General features: G+C 39.5%; 1 protein-coding gene across 1 annotated transcript; it reads left to right on the top strand.

The window, feature by feature from the left end:
- Positions 1 to 5,681: 5,681 nt before the first annotated feature.
- LOC121303882 (ficolin-1-B-like) lies at positions 5,682 to 11,749 on the top strand. The gene is made up of 9 exons (XM_041234738.1): positions 5,682 to 6,063; positions 6,681 to 6,821; positions 6,949 to 7,002; positions 7,217 to 7,270; positions 8,699 to 8,734; positions 9,542 to 9,669; positions 9,900 to 10,029; positions 10,376 to 10,510; positions 10,992 to 11,749. Exons 1-9 carry the CDS (start codon positions 5,982 to 5,984, stop codon positions 11,231 to 11,233), a joined length of 1,002 nt encoding a protein of 333 aa, XP_041090672.1. The 5' UTR covers positions 5,682 to 5,981; the 3' UTR covers positions 11,234 to 11,749.
- The last annotated feature ends 8,774 nt before the right edge of the window (positions 11,750 to 20,523 follow it).

Genomic DNA, 20,523 nt, shown 5'->3' with positions numbered 1-20,523 from the left:
CGCAGATTATGGCTAGAGTAGGGATCCCCAAGGAGATTCTGACTGATCACGGGACCAATTTTTTGTCCAATACGTTACAGCAGGTGTACAAAATATTAAAAATACGTCCCATCAGGACGTCCTTTTATCATCCACAATCGGACGGTTTGGTTGAATGCTTTAATCAGACCTTAAAGTCGATGCTGAGGCTATTCGTAACACAGGAGCAGAAACATTCCCTTCCCTACCTCCTTTTTGCGGTGAGAGAAGTGCCGCAGAGTTCAACAGGGTTCTCCCCCTTTGAGCTCCTGTACGGCCGGCAGCCTCGCGGCATCCTCAACCTGCTGAGGGAGGGGTGGGAGGAGCACAAAGGCTCATCTAAAAATGTAGTGAAGTATGTGCTCCTACTACGAGATCACCTGGATTTGGTCGGTCGTTTGGCCCAAGACAACCTCAGATCGGCTCAGCACCGACAACAGCAGTATTACAACAAAAATGCATGGATTCGAACCTTTCGACTAGGGGACAAGGTAATGCTGCTACTTCCCTCCTCAGAATTGAAACTGTGTGCTAAATGGCAGGGGCCGTATGAGGTGATTCGGGCTATAGGGAAAGTAAATTATGAAATTAGACAGCCCGATCGCCGAAATGAATGTGAAATTTATCGTGTCAATTTGTTAAAGCCCTGGCAGGCAAGGGAGGTCTTATTTATAGCCCCAGGCAATATGGAGGAAGATTTAGGTCCCTGTCCAGAGACCCTGAGCACAAGAGCGATTTCTATGGGGGACAAATTTGTTCCGGATCAGCAAAGGGAGCTGTGTAAGCTTATTGAGGAGTTCAGCGATGTTTTTTCTGACGTGCCCGGCAGAACAAACTTAGTTGACTATGACATTATCTCTCCACCAGGTGTCACAGTGCAAGAGAGACCGTACCAGATCCCGGAAAGTCGACAAAGTGGCGTTCGCAAAGAGGTATGGGATATGCTCGAGCTTGGGGTGATTGAACCTTCCAGGAGCAAGTGGTGCAGTCCGATCGTCATAGTGGCTAAGAAAGACGGCACCAACCGCTTCTGTGTGGATTTCAGAAAGGTGAACGCTATTGCTAAGTTCGATGCATATCCTATGCCTCGGGTCAACGAACTTTTAGACAGACTGGGAAAAGGGAAGTTTATTTCCACTCTGGACCTGACGAAGGGATACTGGCAAATTTAACCCGCAGCTCCAGAGAGAAAACCGCATTTTCAACACCAGAAGGGCTGTTCCACTTTAAAACCATGCCGTTTGGGCTACATGGTGCGCCCGCTGCCTTTCAGAGACTGATGGACCAGGTTTTATGCCCACATCATGGCAGAGCTAAACCAAGTGTGCGTAAAGTGCCGCGCGATCCAGGATTTGCATAAACTAGTAAGTATGCTAGAAATGGAGCTGGAAGAAGTGAGACAGCAACAGGATCTTGAGGAACTGGCACACCCACAATTCATGGAAGTCTGCATCACCCCTAACAGACTGAAAGCCACCAGGGAGATAGAAGGTCAGAACAGCTGGGTTCAGGTAGGCAGAAGCAGGGAAAAAAAGAAACTTCCTCAAACACAACCACCAGAAATCAAAACAACCAACAGATTTGACTCACTTCAGAATTTTGATGAGCAGAACCAACAACAAGAGAATGAATAACATCCAGGACCCTATTGACAGTGGTAACCAGACAGCAAAAAGAAGGGAGGTTATGATTGTTGGGGACTCCATATTGAGAAACACAGCAAGTTCAATTCGCAGTTTGGACCCCTTTACTACAACAGTGTGCTGCCTTCCGGGAGCCTCGGTCAAGCACATCACTGAGAACGTGGACAGGCTCCTAGAACGAACAGGAGAGGACCCAGTAGTAGTCGTCCACATCGGTACAAACAACATTGGAAGAGACAGACTAAAATCCCTGCAAAACAAATTAAGAGAGCTAGGAAGGAAATTAAAAGAGAAAACCAAAACTGTGGTATTTTCTGGTATACTACCGGCACCTTGCAAAGGACCATATGGACAGCTGGAAATAATTAATCAAAACACATGGCTGAAGATGTGGTGCACACGGGAAGGCTTCACCTATCTTGATCATTGGACCACATTCTACAACGAGGACTATCTGTATAGATGGGACGGACTGCACTTAAATAACAAGGGTTCAGTCTACTTGAAGAAACTGAATGAATAAATTGAATGAACAAACTGCATGGCTTCCCTTGTATGAGATTAAAGGGAACTATCCTTACTCTAGGCAGGGACTAGCTGAAGAAAATATGTTTCAACTGTCAGGAGATTAAGACTGTTAATCAAGGTAGTCAGAACACCCTAGAAACAGTGTTGCAAAAACATGCTCCTATATTCACAGGGTAGCTAGGCACAATGAAGTTCTGTTTGCTATCAGACCCAAAGTGGAGTCTGAACTGATTCGACTAACAAAGGCTGGAGTTTTGTCACCTGTAAAGAGTAGTGATTGGGCCACACCAGTAGTACCAGTAGTGAATTAGGACGGTTAGGTGAGGATATGTGAAGACTTCAAAGTGACTCTTAATCCTGTTCTTCGTATGGAACACTATCCAATTCCCCACATACATATTCACCCACTATGACCTGCAGCTATGCATCAGACTGGCTTGAGTGTTGTGTTTGGAGTCCACAAATTCCGTCAATATTTCTATGGTCGTGAATTCACTCTCCTCACCGACCACTCGCTGCAGCCAGAATGCAAAGATGGGCTCTTTTGCTGTCATCTCACAACTACTGCATCGAGTTCAAGAAAGCAGCTTTGCATGGTAATGCAGTTGGGCTCTAGAGATTACCTCTATGAGTAATTCACAACAAGAAAGTTGATATTTTCTAAATCAACCAGATTGAGAAATTGCCCATCAACAGTTCTAAAATCAAGAGGGAAACCAAAGTTGATCCCATACTGTCTCAAGTCTTGGAGATCGTTATGAAGGGGAGTTTTGCTGCAAATGAGCACATTAAGGGTGAGTTGTCACCATTCTACACCAGAAGAAGTGAACTTTTAGTACAACAAGGTTGTTTGATGTGGAGCATCTGTGTGATAGTCCCCTCGAACCTGCACAGGCATGTCTTGGAAGAGCTACATGTGGGACATTTTGGCATTGTAAGAATGAAAGCTTTGGCTAGAAGCTATGTTTGGTGTCGAGAATTGATTCCCAAATTGAGCAACAAGCAAAGACATGTATGTCCTGTCAGTGTATTCAGAAAGCACCGGGTATGTCAGCGCATTCATGTTGATTTTGCAGGACCATTTGAGGGACACGTGTATATGGTCATTGTTAATACCCACTCAAAGTGGCCAGAAATTCAAGTAATGGACACGACTACTACCAGAAAGAAACATTCAAGTGCTGTGATGACTGTTGAGCCATTATGGTATTCCTGAACAGCTTCTCAGTGACAATGGACCTCAGCTCATTTCAAGTGATTTTGCAACTTTCTTGAAGTCCAATGGCATTATGCATATCCACAGTGCTCCGTATCACCCCGTCACAAATGGTCTAGTGGAATGTTTGGTGCAAACCACAAAACACGCTTTGAAATTGATTTCTAGCTGACCTATCAGAACACTCCCTATGAAACAACAATGGAATCTCCAGCATTGTTGTTTCTCAGCGGCAAGCTTCGCTCCCGTCTTGTTGTTGAAGCCAGATGTGGCATCTGAGGTTTTAAAGAATCAGGAATCTCAGATACCTTGATTGGCTCGGGGTCCTGGGGCAGTCTACCCCCTACCTCTAGCATAGTAATAATGTTTAAAATATAAAAAAAGTTCTTGTTGAGCTGTTAACAATATAATTAAGTCAGGAGGAAATGTTATGTATTTGGAATTGATTATGCATTTTGTACATACCACCACTTGGGGGCAGTATGTTAAGTCACTACGGCCTGTGGAGTGTTAGTAAGAGAAGTAGCGGGATAAAGAGAGCATGCTAATTCAACATTCACCTGCTGTGTAATATTATTACTAGTGCAATAGCAATTTAGTTAATTATACATATTAGTTTGTACTTTAAATCAAATTTTATTTATAGCGCCTTCAGCCATCTCAAGGCTCTTAACAAAAAAAACAAAAACAAGCATGTACAAAACAATGTATTACTCAGTAGATGAGTAGGCTATGGTGAGGTGTTACAGAAGGTCTTAATAGTTTTTTTAAAGAAATTTAAAGGTTTTTCGCCACCATTTTTCATTACTATTTTTTTATATTATCAGGAGGTTTCCTGTCTCACTTGCTTTTCGTCTCAAGAGCAGCAAAGCGGTGGGCAGCTCGCTCTGTGCACACTTTCCCTCACCACACAGCCCACGCAAGACATGGCTGATAATATCTGTGCTTCAGTTCGCTGGAGCTAGCATTCATCTCCCCAGCAGCAGCCTGCGTCATGCTGGCAAACTTCAGTCTGTTATCTTTCATTCTCAAAGGTAAAGCAAACCCTAGTCTTTGCTGAGATCACAACAGAATTGATCTCTTAATAAATATAATCTATATCTATGTTTTACAAATAATAATAATAAAAAAACATTCAGGGAGTATTCCAAAGGAGAGGCTGCTTTAACACTACTAGACTCTGGAACCATCTTGACAATGTTTCGGAGGACACTTGAGTGCTCTTATTCCCATCAATTTAGGAAACAGTTGGAACAAAAACCATGATAGACACCGGCCCATCAGGACCAGAATTGCCCACCCCTGAGTTACATCACTTTCATATATTTTCATGTAATAAACTTCCCTTAAAAAACTACATTTCCCATGGACCTCTGCCACCAGTCCCAATGGAGGCATGCTGGGAAATGCAGTTTAAAAAATCTATTTTCTCTATGTCAGTGATCTCCAATCCTAGGGAGCAGTGTCCCTTTTGTACCCTAAATTACTTAAGATGTCTTTACTTGGTGGGAGGAGGCTGGCATAGGGTGGGATTACTTATGCCTATTGCCCTAAGAGGAGCATAGGCCATCGACAAATGTTTTCCAGCTGACCTGACTTTGGGCTATCTTTTCTCTTTTTTTACCCCATCTTTTTCAGTTCTGCCTCAGTGTCTCTTCTCCACGTGTTTTTTGGGTCACCCCCTTTCCCTTGTTCCCTTAGGGTCCAGGTTAGGGAGTATTTTCAGATGATGTTATTTGAAGGCATTCGCAGTGTTTGACTATCCACTCCATTTCACATGCAGAAGAATCTCTTGTCTGATAGGTTGTTGATTTCTTGAATTTCCTGAAACAGACAAGCAAGAAGAGAAAAGAGAAACCTGTGCTTGTCCATGTAAACCCCGCAAATGATTGTCTTTACAGGAAGAGCCCATTCCAGATGGTTGGTTAGATAAGTGAAGTAAAGTTCTGAAACCATGTGTAGCGTGACTGAGAAAGGATGGGAGTAGGGGATAGTAGAAACAGCTGTGTTCCGTTGATTGTTGGGCAACTTGTTTTTTTAAACAGATATTGATTATTTAAAAACAAGCTTCAGAGTACAATAACAAGCATCTACCTCCTGAACACCGCATGCACAGCAGGTGTCCGAGGCGAGGGTGAGGAGCGGATTGGAGGAGAGAGAACATGATCAGTGACGTACAGGTACATGGTGAAGTTCCAAGTGCATACAGAATGTAGATCTGAACTATATATACACTGTGATATTTCTTTTCTGTCAATTCTTGCCTGTGCCTGGGAACAAGAGCTGTTGTTTTTAAAGAAATAAAACTTGTGCTGTTTTGACTTTGTCCAGAGTTTTGCGCAACTTACTTTTTTTTCTTTTCTTGCAAGTGTACATTGAACTTCGATAAAGAAAAATGACCCTACCGATCAACCATCACCAGAGGTGACAAGGACATCAGGTTCAATTTAAACTATACCAAAAATAGAAATATTTCAGGAATCGGAATAGATCAGGCAATCTTGAGTATAAAAACAGTGTTTCACCAGAGTGAACTTCACAGTGTTACAAACCTACAATAGAAAGAGGCTTGGAGAATGCTGCTCCCGAATGCAATGATGAGTCTGTTACTCATACTTTGCTGTACTTCACACTACGATGCTGAACAAACCTGCCCTGGTAAGAACTGTCACTGCATTTAAAATGTCACTTCATGTACACATTTCACTGCAATATCATTTTATTGATTTAGTGATTATACAAGAGAAGTTATATTATGTATTTGAACCAGACCTGGGGAAATTAATAATTTCAACTGAAATATTTTTGATATCATAAATATTATTTGAAAATATTTCAATATTTTTTACAATGTAAATGTTATTTAAGAAAATTTAAAATGTGTAGAATGTGTGTGTGTGTGTGTGTGTGTGTGTGTGTGTGTGTGTGTGTGTGTGTGTGTGTGTGTGTGTGTATATATTATATATATATATATATATATATATATATATTTTTTTTAAAATGGTATAGTCGCAACGAACAAAAAATTTGGCTTGAAGACTTAAGCTTTTATCATTTATAATCTTCACATGATAAGATTAATTACTGTTACTATTATGATTATTACAGATTTATTAGCAGATGCTCCTCCCTTCACCCAGGGCGACTTAGTTATTACAAAAAATATATATTTCAAGAATCACAGTACAAGTCTTGTATATGTTAGAAGCATAATTATTTCCTGAGTGGCTCCTCCTGCTCTCCTCTCTGAATCTGCATCCTCTCTTGTGTTCCAGAGGTGAAGCTGGTGGGTCTGAATGACAATGAGAGGCTGACTTTCCTCCAGGGGTGTCCAGGACTTCATGGGGTGCCAGGGACCAATGGCATTCCAGGGGCCCCAGGCAGTAAAGGGGATCAGGGTCCTGTGGGGGGTAAAGGTACGGTAACACTGTTTCATCTAGTATTCTTGTAATTCAATTCTATTGTGATTCTATTCTTGATTAATCTTGTGTACCGGCAGAGTGCAGCGGCTGTACTTCTAAAATGCCTTGTATTCTTTTATAGGAGTGAAAGGAGACCCTGGAGTACCAGGGAAGATGGGTCCAGTTGGTGACAAAGGTGAACAGAATCATGAATTGTATAAAATTGCACATCGTCACATTTCAATTCTTCCCGAAGAGGCGTCAGGCGTACTGTTCAAGTCCTCTCAGGCCTCCCTTCATGTCGACATTTCTTCTGTTTCACGATCGTCCTGAACAGAGGCGTGTTTGGAGGTCCAGAGAGAGTAGCAGGAGGTCTGTCTGCTGAACTATTTTATTCTGTGTGTTTTTAGGAGTAAAAGGCGACTCTGGACCCTTTGGAAATCCAGGCCCAGCGGGAGCCAAAGGTAAAACTGTTCTATATGTATATTTATAACACGGCTTGGAAAAATAACCACCTCTAATTGGTTAAACAGCATCACATGACTGTTATAGTAGTGTACTGACATATATATATATATGTGTTATATATATATAAAGTGTGTATATATATATATATATATATGTATGTGTGTGTGTGTGTGTATATATATATATATATATATATATATATATATATATATATATATATATATATATATATATATATATATATAGCGTATACCATGGCTTGCATGCTAATGAGCTGCTTCACACTACATTCCAAATTCCATGACAAAATCTGAAAAAATAAATAAATAAATAAAATAAGAGCACCAGCAGGAACAGAAACAACAGCTGATAAGGAACAACTAAATGAAATAGAAGAAAACTAAGACTGAGAAAAAACTACAGCATGGGCTGGTTAATGTACTTAAAGAAAAAATACGGACATTCATTTTATGGAAATAAATCCAAAAAAATCTCAAGAATATAAGAGAATTTTATGCCAGTGCAAGTTAAACTAAGGACCATTATTCAGTCTCCAGTTTTATAACGCTGAGCTGGACTAAATACATATTTTAACAGTAGACGTTTTAACATCTCTGCTGACAGCAAGTTTAAAACCAGCAGTAATGTAATCATGTCAGTCAGGAAAAGTCTTAGAAAAGCAGGTATTGACAAGGCCAGACACGACCTGCCGAATTACAGGCATGGATTTTAAACATCTGCTGGAAACTGAGGTACTGTCCCCTGACACCGCGGTCGGACTGGTGGATAAAATCTGGTTCGATCGTCAACTTAATTTGGCACGACTTGGACGTGAGGGTGTCTGACAAATAACAAAAACATATTTTGAGATCCAAAAGATTGAAAACATACTAGAATATGCGTAAACTTTATAATAAATGCTTGCATATTACAAAACTCACTTCACAATCCAGCTTCAGTCTCTATCAGCTGCCCTTACTTCCTTAGTGTAATTTGAAACTCCACCCATCATACAGTTTGTGCTCAGCCATCTATTTTCTAGTGAAATGGCACTTTGATGCAGAAATTCACAATAAACGAACATGTGCAATATATTTCTTAATTTGGGACTATATTACACTGCAGATATATACACAATAAAAGTTTCTGGTTTTGTCTTAATTTAAATGTGGCCTGTCGTATATATATATATATATATATATATATATATATATATATATATATATATATATATATATATATATATATTATATTACTGAAATAGTAACATAGTTTATCAGTAATCATTATCATAGATAGTTTAGTTATGGTTAGTTAAATCAATACCAATCAAATATAACTGTACAAAAAGGATACTGTAAGTGTGTGTAAATAATATTAACATTTCATCAAACTGTCAGTAACTTGATTCATGTTTTCCACAGGGGAAAAGGGAGATTGTCTATGCCCAATTCAAACAGGTGAGTGGAGATTAAAAAGATTATGCAGTTGATTTACTAAACACGTTCACCAGTGTAGTCTTTTATCTAAGGCACCCGGACTATTCTAACAGCAACCAAGAGATATGAACAAATATATGAACTGACCCCCTGTACCTAACAGCACTGTCCCCCTGTACCTAACAGCACTGTCCCCCTGTACCTAACAGCACTGCCCCCCTGTACCTAACAACACTGTCCCCCTGTACCTAACGGCACTGTCCCCCTGTACCTAACGGCACTGTCCCCCTGTACCTAACGGCACTGTCCCCCTGTACCTAACGACACTGTCCCCGTGTACCTAACAGCACTGTCCCCCTGTACCTAACAGCACTGTCCCCCTGTACCTAACAACACTGTCCCCCTGTACCTAACAGCACTGTCCCCCTGTACCTAACAACACTGTCCCCCTGTACCTAACAACACTGTCCCCCTGTACCTAACAGCACTGTCCCCCTGTGCCTAACAGCACTGTCCCCCTGTACCTAACAGCACTGCTGATTGCGTGTGTCCCTAGCGAGTCGGCCTCTCAGGTCACAGCCTTGCTCAACATCCCAAGATAATTGTTTATAAGGGTTTATAAGTCCTTGTGCAGCTTTAAAGTTTAACTTGATAGAAGCAAACTGTAAACAGCATATGCAAGCACATTTCATAAAGTTGTAACACAATACAATAGTTCAACTTTCTAGGCTTCAACATAACCACCATCTTTCATGATGATATATCATTCAACCCACAAGGTTGCACCAGGACTTTAAAAACAGCTTGTTTATTTTTGACACACTGCAGGTGCTATGAACTGTAAGGAGCTGCTGGAGCAAGGGAACACAGTGAGTGGCTGGTACACTGTGTACACAGTCAGCAAGAAACCCATCAGTGTGTTCTGTGACATGCACACAGACGGAGGAGGCTGGCTTGTAAGTGATGATCTCACAAACTCTTCCCTCTTTCCTTCCAAACTGTGGTCAGGGGTCCAATTTAAAACAACCCCCTATTTTTCAAGTGTGTCCATTTTGAATAGGTTCAGAAACCACTGGCTGATGAGTGACTTTTATTCATTCAAAATATTTAATCAATTTGTATTAATTTGTCCATTCATGTATTTCACTGCACTTCTTTCTCAAACTTGTTATTGATGCCACTGCAGGTATTTCAGAGACGCATGGATGGATCAGTGGATTTCTTTCAGGACTGGAATTCATACAAGAGAGGGTTTGGCTACAAGCAGACAGAGTTTTGGCTGGGAAATGAGAACATTCATTTATTAACAACAACAGGTAAATTCATTTTGGCAAGTTTGTTTGATGGATCTCTGCTGACTATGTGCCAGTCCTAATCTAAACGCCATGCAGCTGATCTCTGTCAATCTGTACATTTAGTAAAGACACCGGGAGTAGATTGGCTGGCAGAGGAGTTCAGTGTGGTTTCAGTTCAGCTTTTACAGGTTCAGAAATCCAGTCTTGTTGAAGCAGCCCTGTGGGAAAAACTGAATTAAACAGAACTTGCATAATATCAAACTAATCTGTTTTGGTGATCTTATTTCCAGAACCCCTCAATAAAGCCTCTTGTTCAGTGCAGTTGGGTGCACTTTGCTCCTATCATTGAGTATTGTTATTCTTTAAGGTTCTCATGAATTACGCATTGATTTTGAAGACTTTGAACATGTAAAAACCTTTGCAAAATATGAGTCGTTTCAAATTTTGGGGGAATCTGAGAACTATAAACTCCTCCTGGGTGGATTTACAGGTGGTACTGCTGGTAAGTTCTGTTTTTATTTCCTGTTTATCCCCAATACTCCTTGATAATACATCTTTACTTCCTATGAAAATGATTTAATCAAAATGCAATGCTCTAGATTCATAATAATACTTTAGTATTATTAGTAGTAGTATTAGTATTTAGCACTGTGACGTCTGTACTAAGTGTTGGATTGTTCCCAGCTAAATTCTTTTTTTTAATGGATAAAACACTTTGGTAAACACTACATATGTATTTTAGATTCGTTGATTGATCATGTTCTAAGTGAAAACTTAAATCTTTCTTCCTATTACTGTACGCAATCACATATCGGACACACACAAAGGCAATATGAGTAGCATGTTGGAATAAATTATTCGCTTCAGGTAAAGGGCTATAGATATTGCACCTGATTCACAGAGTCTTGCTGAATTAATGTGTTTTTAAGGTGCTGAATTTCACTGGAACATGTATTTCATTTTGACTCTTGCTTTGTCCCCAGGTGACTCTCTAACGTATCACAACAACATGCCATTTTCTACTAAGGATCATGACCTAACTGCACACCGTTGTCCTGATAATTATAAAGGAGCCTGGTGGTATGATGACTGCCATAAATCCAATCTGAACGGTCCTTATAAAAATGGACCCCATGAAACCCATGCAGATGGAATTAACTGGAAGTCTGGGAAAGGATACAATTATTCTTACAAGTACACTGACATGAAAATCAGACTCAAATAAAAAAAAAAAACATAAGAATATAAGATAAGAAAGTCATTTCTCTCTGCTTGTTCGCTATCTTGCTACTAGTGTGATCCAGTATCAGCACTCAGTCCTCACTTCAGACTAGATATTTTGCATTGAATTATTGTAATTAGTTGACATTTGTACTGATATTCACTTTTTATATACGCTTTAGGGTCTGTCTGCCATTATCCATTTATTTAAATATCTTTTGTGGAAAAAAAAAATATTATATGAAGATATTTACAGATATTTTGAAGAAATGTAAAGGTGTAGAATAGCTTTAAATATGTTTTAACATTTTCAAATATGTAACTGTGACAGTAATTGAAGTCTAATGATGATCCTGAAATCTGTAGTTAACTCCTGTCCTTGTTCACCATCATCAGTGTCTAATTCCAACATGTCGCTCAAGCACGCTCCTCATTACAAAACCTCATCAACAACCATGAGCTCATCCCAGGCTTGTGTTTGTTTAATTGCAAATTTGAATTGAAATATATTTCTTTTAACTACTTTCTGCAGAATATATTTAAATATTTTGAAATCATTTTTACATTTGAAAAAATGTATATTTTAATATTCTGAAATAATTTTACTTTGTGAACAAAAGTATATAAACTATTAAAATATTAAAATAAATTTAAATGAATGATTTGTATTTGAGGAGCCATTCAGGAAATAATTATGGTTAACACAGTCTATAAGGTGGTTCTTTATATAAGATTGTGTATATAGTGCCCATAGAAAGTCTACACCCCCTTTGAAAATTCTTACCTTTTGTTGCCTTATGGTCTGGAATTAAAATGCAATAGAATGCTTTTTTTTCATTTATCTACACATCCTACCCCACAACTTTCAAATGTAAAAAATATTATAGAAATTTGTAGAAAATTAATTAAAAATAAAAACTGAAATAGCTTGGTTAGATAAGTGCCCACCCCCCTTGTAATAGCAATCCTAAATTAGCTCAGGTGTAATCAATCGCCTTTAAAATCTCTGCTGGGAAGAGGGCTGCTCTCTTGCGCTGAGTTATTCTTGAGAACTTGCAGCAGGGAGAGCAGCCCACCTCGCCCGTCAGTGTCCTGGCCACGTGGTCTGGCCCTAGGCACCTGACGCAGGTCAAATGCTTGTCCTGCTTGGGGAGCTTTGCTGTGCACTGGTCGCACTTGTGGAAGCCAGCAGAGGATCCAGTGGAGTGCACTGACATGGCGAGGGCTGTGCCAAGCGACGAGTCGGTGCCGAGTATAATAAACTGGCACCAAATAACAGTCGTCTGTGTCGGCATTGAGGATGCACCAATTGGTGCTGGTGCCCAGAGAGTGTGGATGAAGTGGGCTGATAATAAGCACAGAGTATATCGGCTTCGCCGTCGAGAACACACTGTCGGTGCAAGCGGTCAGTACCGCGTCTATTGGTGTCGAGGTCGGTGCCGAGGGACAGCGTGGTCGGTGGTCGGTGCCGAGTTAATCGGCGCTGAGGTTGGTGCCGATGGGTAGCGTGGTCGAGTCACTTGGGGCTGGGGACGGCATCGTAGAGCAGTGCTGTCGGTGCCTAGGTCGGTGCAGGGCTACACGGCGCCAAAGATAGTCTCACCAGTGATAAGTCAATCTGGGCCGGCTGGGCGCTGTTTTTCAAGCCTGAAGTCAGCAGTAGAAGCACGGTCGAAGTGAGAGAGAAAATGTCAGTATGCTACTGACAGGGCAGCTTTTTTATATATGCTCACTCAGAGAGGGCTCTCCCATTCGGTTATGGTTGTCATTCCATTGAAACGGAACCACTCGTGCACCGAGCACTGTGGGCACAGAGTGTCCTGTAGCACCGGGTCTAAAAGCACTGAGTACTACGTGCACCGCGTACCATGCAACAATAGATACCATGTGCATAGAGCACTGTACTCGGTGCACCACGTGCACCGAGTACGGTGCAGTGCCAGGCACCGTGCCACACCGCTGCGCTAGCCTGTATCGGTAAAGCGAGACAATGGACACCCTGTGCACTGTGGTACCGAAGTAGCACAGGCAGAGTCTTACGAGAGGGTATTAAGATGGCTTAATGCAACACAGAGACGTCTTTCCGCATCAATCGTGAGAAGCAAAAGAGGGGGTCACCGAGGGGAGAGGGCTTCGAATTGAAAGGGAAATATATATATTTCACTTCAAATCCTTCTGTATATTCATATTTATTATCGACTATGGCACCAGACTCAAGCGGACCTTCCTTCATAGTGGCTGATCCTTTACTTTACCTTTACAGCGAGTGGAAGCGACAGCGAGTGGGAGAAGTACAGGCGTGGAAAAGTACAGAGCAGTTTCGAAGCAGAAAGGAGAAATTGCATCTTGGTGCACACGGGAAGGCTTCACCTATCTTGATCATTGGACCACATTCTACAACGAGGACTATCTGTATAGACAGGATGGACTGCATTTAAATAACAAGGGAACTAGTCTACTCGGAGAAAAGATCCTCGAGCAGGTTCGGAAGCATTTAAACTAGAAAGGAAGGGGGGAGAAATCAACAAAAAAACAGAAGGGAGACCGCATCAAAACAAGAACAACAACTCAGGTAAGACAACCATTAAATGTATTTATCTAAATGCTAGAAGTATCAGAAACAAAATTCTAGAACTTGAAGCTACTGCACTAACAGGTAACTATGATGTGATAGGTGTTACAGAAACGTGGTTATCTGAGAGTGATGGGGACGAATATAATATTTGTGGGTATACACTGTATAAGAAAGACAGGCAGGACAGAAGAGGAGGAGGGGTAGCGCTATACATAAGAAACAGTCTTGAAGCCCAGGTGTTAAACCTGGACAAAGAAAATAAAACCGAATCAATATGGGTCAGAATAACGGACAAAAATTCAAAGGGCATAATAATAGGGGCATGCTATAGACCGCCAGATTCAGATGGTGAGCACAATAATCTGTTATACAATGACCTTAGAAATGTGTGTAGCAAAGGAGAAGCCATACTAATGGGGGATTTCAACTTCCCCCAAATAAAATGGGAAAACCCGGTGGGTAGCGCGAAGGATGAAATAGAAATGGTGGAAATGACAAATGACTGCTTCCTAACACAATTTGTGAAGGCACCCACTAGAGGGGAGGCATGCCTTGATTTAGTCTTTTCAAATAACGAAGATAGAATAACTAAAACAGAGGTCAGAGAACCACTGGCAAACTCAGACCACAACATGGTCTCATTTGAAGTGTTTTTTAAATCCCCAAAAGTAAAGACTAAAGCTAAGGTTTACAATTTTAGAAAAGCAAACTATGAAGGTATGAAACAGAGACTAACAGAAGTAGATTGGAGTAAAATAGAGAAAACACCCACAGAAGAAGGATGGTTGTTCTTCAAAAATGTAGTACTAGAGGCGCAAAACAATTATATCCCTAAAGTAGACAAATCTAAATGTAAAACTAAATTGCCAAAATGGTTTAATAGATCAATTAAAAAAAAATTTCAGCGAAAAAAGGCACTTTACAGAGCATTAAAAAAGGACCAAAAAAAAGTACGCAGAAAGAGTACACAGAACTGCAAACGCAAGTCAAAAAGGAAGTTAGAAAGGCCAAGAGAGAAATAGAAATAAACATTGCTAAGGGAGCTAAAACCAATTCCAAAATGTTTTTCCAATATTACAACAGCAAGAGAACATTCAAAGAGGAGATTAAATGTTTAAGAGATACAAATGGCAAAATCATAGAGGAAGAAAAAAAAATAGCAAATATATTAAATGATTACTTTTCACAAGTTTTTACAAAGGAAGATACTGACAACATGCCCCACATGTCATCCAGTTCCTATCCAGTTTTAAATAACTTTAGCATAACTGAGGCAGAAGTGTTAAAGGGACTAGGAGCTCTTAAAATAAACAAATCCCCTGGGCCGGATGAGATCCTCCCAGTAGTACTCAAAGAAATGAAAGAAGTAATTTACAAACCGCTAACCAAGATCATGCAGCAGTCTCTTGACACAGGGGTGGTACCGACAGACTGGAAAATTGCAAACGTAATACCGATCCACAAAAAGGGAAACAAAACTGAACCAGGTAACTACAGACCAGTAAGCCTGACTTCTATTATATGCAAACTTATGGAAACTATAATAAGATCCAAAATGGAAAATTACCTATATGGTAACAGGGTACTGGGAGACAGTCAACATGGTTTTAGGAAAGGGAGATCGTGCCTAACTAACTTGCTTGATTTTTTTGAGGATGCAACATCGATAATGGATAATTGCAAAGCATATGACATGGTTTATTTAGATTTCCAGAAAGCTTTTGACAAAGTCCCGCACAAAAGATTAATTCTCAAACTGAACGCAGTTGGGATTCAAGGAAACACATGTACATGGATTAGGGAGTGGTTAACATGTAGAAAACAGAAAGTACTGATTAGAGGAAAAACCTCAGAATGGAGTGTGGTAACCAGCGGTGTACCACAGGGATCAGTATTAGGTCCTCTGCTATTCCTAATCTACATTAATGATTTAGATTCTGGTATAGTAAGCAAACTTGTTAAATTTGCAGACGACACAAAAGTAGGAGGAGTGGCAAACACTGTTGTAGCAGCAAAGGTCATTCAAAATGATCTAGACAAGATTCAGAACTGGGCAGACACATGGCAAATGACATTTAATAGAGAAAAGTGTAAGGTACTGCACGCAGGAAATAAAAATGTACATTATAAATATCATATGGGAGATATTGAAATTGGAGAAGGAATCTATGAAAAAGACATAGGAGTTTTTGTTGACTCAGAAATGTCTTCATCTAGACAATGTGGGGAAGCTATAAAAAAGGCTAACAAGATGCTCGGATACATTGTGAAAAGTGTTGAATTTAAATCAAGGGAAGTAATGTGAAAACTGTAAAATGCACTAGTAAGACCTCATCTTGAATATTGTGTGCAGTTCTGGTCACCTCGCTATAAAAAAGATATTGCTGCTCTAGAAAGAGTGCAAAGAAGAGCGACCAGAATTATTCCGGGCTTAAAAGGCATGTCATATGCAGACAGGCTAAAAGAATTGAATCTGTTCAGTCTTGAACAAAGAAGACTGTGTGGCGACCTAATTCAAGCATTCGAAATTCTAAAAGGTATTGACTTTATCGACCCAACGGACTTTTTCAGCCTGAAAAAAGAAACACGGACCAGGAGTCACAAATGGAAATTAGACAAAGGGGCATTCAGAACAGAAAATAGGAGGCACTTTTTTACACAGAGAATTGTGAGGGTCTGGAATCAACTCCCCAGTAATGTTGTTGAAGCTGACACCCTGGGATCCTTCAAGAAGCTGCTTGATGAGATTTTGGGATCAATAAGCTACTAACAACCAAACGAGCAAGATGGGCCGAATGGCCTCCTCTTGTTTGTAATCTTTCTTATGTTCTTATATTCCTGTTTATTCTGTTGTAACAGTAACAAATATGATTGTATCTTTGTTATTCTGAATCAGAAAGGGAAGTTGCAACCTCCTGGAATAGGGCTGGTTTGCTTAACATAACTGGGAGAATCTAAAATGAATGAATGAAGTACCCTACTTATAAATGTATTATGATATATTATTTTTGTTAGTATGCAATGTAATATGATATACCCTCTTATTAGTGTATTATTGTTTAGCATGTTGCTTGTAACCAGTAAGAATATTATTAGTGGAATTGAGAGTTATAGGAGAGTTAATTGCTAAAAGGTCATGCTGGCTTGCTGAAAAGTCTTGAGTCTCTCTTATCAGGAGATAGAATCTCTAAAAGAAACTTGAAGCCTTCTTTGGCATTCCAGTTTAGTGAAGCACAGGAGAGCAGCCGACTCTATGAAAACAGCCAGTAAATCCAGGGGCAGCTGGAACTGAATGAAAGGAATAGTTACTCTTGATTTTACTTTAATGAAAGAATAATAAGAAGTCTACTAGTGGAAAGATTGTAAAGATTTGAAATTAAGCAAACACAGTGCAGAAATTAACTTGAAGAAAAACTTCAGTCAAAACATAAAGGTACCAGTCTGTGTCAGGCTATAGTAGGCTTGACAAAGAGAAAGTAATTATTTTGGTAACTTTGTTTGTTTGAAGGGCTGCGTGGGGGTAGTTGAAGGGTTCTTAGCCACTAATGCAAGTTAGAATGGTTGGGAGGTTCTAAAATCCAAGATTCCTGTAATAAATGATCTCTTACATGGTAAACAATACCTCATAGTACAAGAAAAAGGAGGCATGGTAGACTAGACATGGCTTCATAAATCATAGAAATGAATGAAGAGCTCATAAAAACCAGTCAGGGAGACCATGTTTACATTTAGAAAGAATGCCATATGTCTGAGAAAATACTTATAGCTTATCTGTTAATAATGAACTTGACAGAGCAGCAGGCAGTTTGGAACCTGTCTGAACATGATTTTTGTAGAAGCACAGAGAGAGACCATGTTTAATTTAGAGCACTGAATATCTAAAATGAGACATTCTAACTATATTTTTGATAGCTTAGATTTAAGTGAAACTAATTGGATTTATAATTGCTGACTTACGACTTATTATGAACCTCCTACCAGCCTTTATCCAGCATGACTCTGTTAATTGTTTGATCACATCTATACATGTAATGAAGCACTAGACCTCCCAGATAGCCTGTCAGCCTGTCTGTAACTACTCAATCCATTTTTAAGCATTTAATAATGCTTAAAAACCCAAGATTATGCCTCGCCTTCTCAGCGGTAATCTTAGCTCATGCACCAAACTTTCTGGTAAACTAAAGTCTAACAAAATAAAGAGGACATTGAACAGGCTATTTAATATAGTAAATGACAGACCATTTTATGGAAGGAAGTGAGCCTAATACAGAAGAACTTATTGAGAGAAACCAAGAGTTAGAAGAATCGTCTAATAACGTCTTGGAAAGATTATCTTGCAATATAAGCCAGGATAATTAAGTAGGGCATATTACAGTGAGTGATAGTGAAGACTCATTACATGAGGCAGAGGTACAGGAGATTGCCCTGGGAGAGGAGTTAGAAACATAGGCTGGCAGAAGACTGTAAAATGTTAGTTAGCAGAGAAATGAGGAGCTTCAGTATTCTACCTTTGAATCAGAGGAAGAGGAACTGATTACAAATAAAAAGGAGATACCCCTTAAAGCTGTCAACTTTTTAAATAGGTTCAAAGAAAAAAAGAAAAAAAAAAAGTTAAGCAAGCAAAGGAGTGAATCAGCTGAAGCAGCTGCAATAGGGAATGTTCAGTAAGTCCACCCAGAGGGGCGGCAACCAGCAAGGAGAGAGGGAGCTCACAGGCTCCACCAACTCACTCATATAATGTGAGGTGGGGTCCTAGAGAGCCCAAAGAGCAGGCATGCATAGAGACCAGACCTAAGATAACACAGAACTGAAGATACAGCAGACCTCCAATTTTTAAAACATTAGCAGCAGCAGAAGCAGTCGAGATTATTACAGAGGAGGTGGAGACTATGTAAAATATTTAAATTAATAAAATAATAATACAAAAATAATAATTAATTGATTAAATAATTAAATTAAATTAAAGACCAGGGTATTAATTTAAGTACAGCATTATAAAGAAACAGTTTGCAGTATCTGAAACAGCTCTAAGCAGTAATGGGGTTATTTAACTATGCAAGGAGCACACTGCCACGTTACTCAGTATTAACAGCTTCATTGCATCACAGCATTTCCAAGGAAATATTTTCCTGGACAGAGGGGGAAATGTAAATACAGGAAGTGCAGGACATTGCCACTTGAGTGAAAGGTGAACTTTTAGAGGCATACTTCCATGAGAACAAGCTGCAGTTGTGAAGAATAGAGGAGATGAAATGCCTATTAAGAATGTAGGTTTTAATTTCATAAGTACAGAGAAGTAGTTTTGTTGTGAGGAGAGAATGCTCTCTGTCTTAACTAAAGTAGCCCCGTCTCTGTTCAAACGACAACCCTATTGAAGTTTTCAGTGATACCCCAGGACCCCTAACAAAGGGGTCACTGGTAAATATGAAGGAGCTGCAACTAATGTGGAATACATGGATTACTTTGCTAGCTGATCCAAAGAATAGTTACTCTGCCCATACAGGCAAACCTATAGCACATGCCAGTATATGAAAAGAGATGAAAAGCTGAGGGGTAACAGAATCAGTGTTCAGCATGCAGATGGCCAAGCAAGAGGGGAAGAAGGTTACAATAATAGGTAACAATCTTGCTGATTAATTAGCACAAGCAGCAGTACAGGGAAAACAAAATTATAACCTTTCAGGCAGTAACTGCCAGACAATTGCTATTAGAATTTCTGATAGATGTAGACAAATACCAGTTGGAGCAGGGAGTACTGTACAGGCTGCTTGTTTAAAACAAGCAAGAGAATAGTACCTCCTACATTAAAAAGGCAGGCTATTCTGATGAATGCATACAAGAAACAGGATCACTACAGAGTGTATTAAGGGGATCCTATATCAGCTAAGTGAGTACTGGTGCCCAGAACTGCATGCTGAAACCAGAGATCTGCAGAGCAGGTTTACTCTGCCAGCACTTTATTGAAGTGTTACATACAGGCAGGCAGAGGTAAGTGAGAGACACTTCTGACTGATAAGGTGACTTTGCAAATGGAACAGATTAATAATTGTACCTGGAAATGTTTTATTAAAAATATTTCCATGAATTAGTATGTTTGTTTGTGTGTGAGTTGTATGTTTATAAGAATCAAAAATAAATATTTGGATTATAGATTGCATGAAAAACTCAAAGACATGATATTAATTTGGCTAAAATAATATCAGGGAAAGAAAATATGCATTCAATAATTGAAATACTGTTAATAACAATTTAAAAACAAATTGTTATTGAAGCTTATTGGTAAATCTATGATGGTTATAATAAAGCCTGACGTGCTTTTATTTTATTTTATTATTTTATTATTATTGGAAAAATAAATTCCTTTTTGTAAAAGGAATGTAACAGAATTATTGTCTTGACTGCAAAGAAAAATGATAGGGATTGAAGAGAGTAGTTTAGAAGGTAGAAAATGCTTATGACTGTTTATTGAGAAAGTGTGTCAATATACACCTTCCTTTTAAAATACAGCAGGCAGCTTGTGTATTGCAAAACTATAAAAAAAGAAAAGGGGAGAGTACAATAAATATTTTCATAAATTCAGTTTTGATGTGTTCTGGGCGTTTTGACAAATGAAGACGATAAGGATTTTAGTCTTTGTGTTTTCCATGTATATGTACTAATTTTTGCAAGTCTGTAACTACAACTAGAAGAGGGAGTGAAACTTGTATGGAAACCATGGC

This window comes from Polyodon spathula, chromosome 35 (assembly GCF_017654505.1).
Source record: "Polyodon spathula isolate WHYD16114869_AA chromosome 35, ASM1765450v1, whole genome shotgun sequence".
In the NCBI taxonomy this organism is placed as follows: domain Eukaryota; kingdom Metazoa; phylum Chordata; class Actinopteri; order Acipenseriformes; family Polyodontidae; genus Polyodon; species Polyodon spathula.
The sequence above is the reverse complement of the archived record's forward strand: the minus strand, read 5'-3'. Positions and strand labels throughout refer to the sequence as shown.

What these genes read in the sequence shown, in the direction of transcription:
- LOC121303882 (XM_041234738.1), top strand. Translation starts at nt 5,982, where the DNA reads ATGCTGCTCCCGAATGCAATGATGAGTCTGTTACTCATACTTTGCTGT. An exon ending in TGCTGAACAAACCTGCCCTG is followed by an intron (nt 6,064 to 6,680) that starts GTAAGAACTGTC and finishes CTTGTGTTCCAG; the next exon opens with AGGTGAAGCTGGTGGGTCTG. An exon ending in GGGTCCAGTTGGTGACAAAG is followed by an intron (nt 7,003 to 7,216) that starts GTGAACAGAATC and finishes GTGTGTTTTTAG; the next exon opens with GAGTAAAAGGCGACTCTGGA.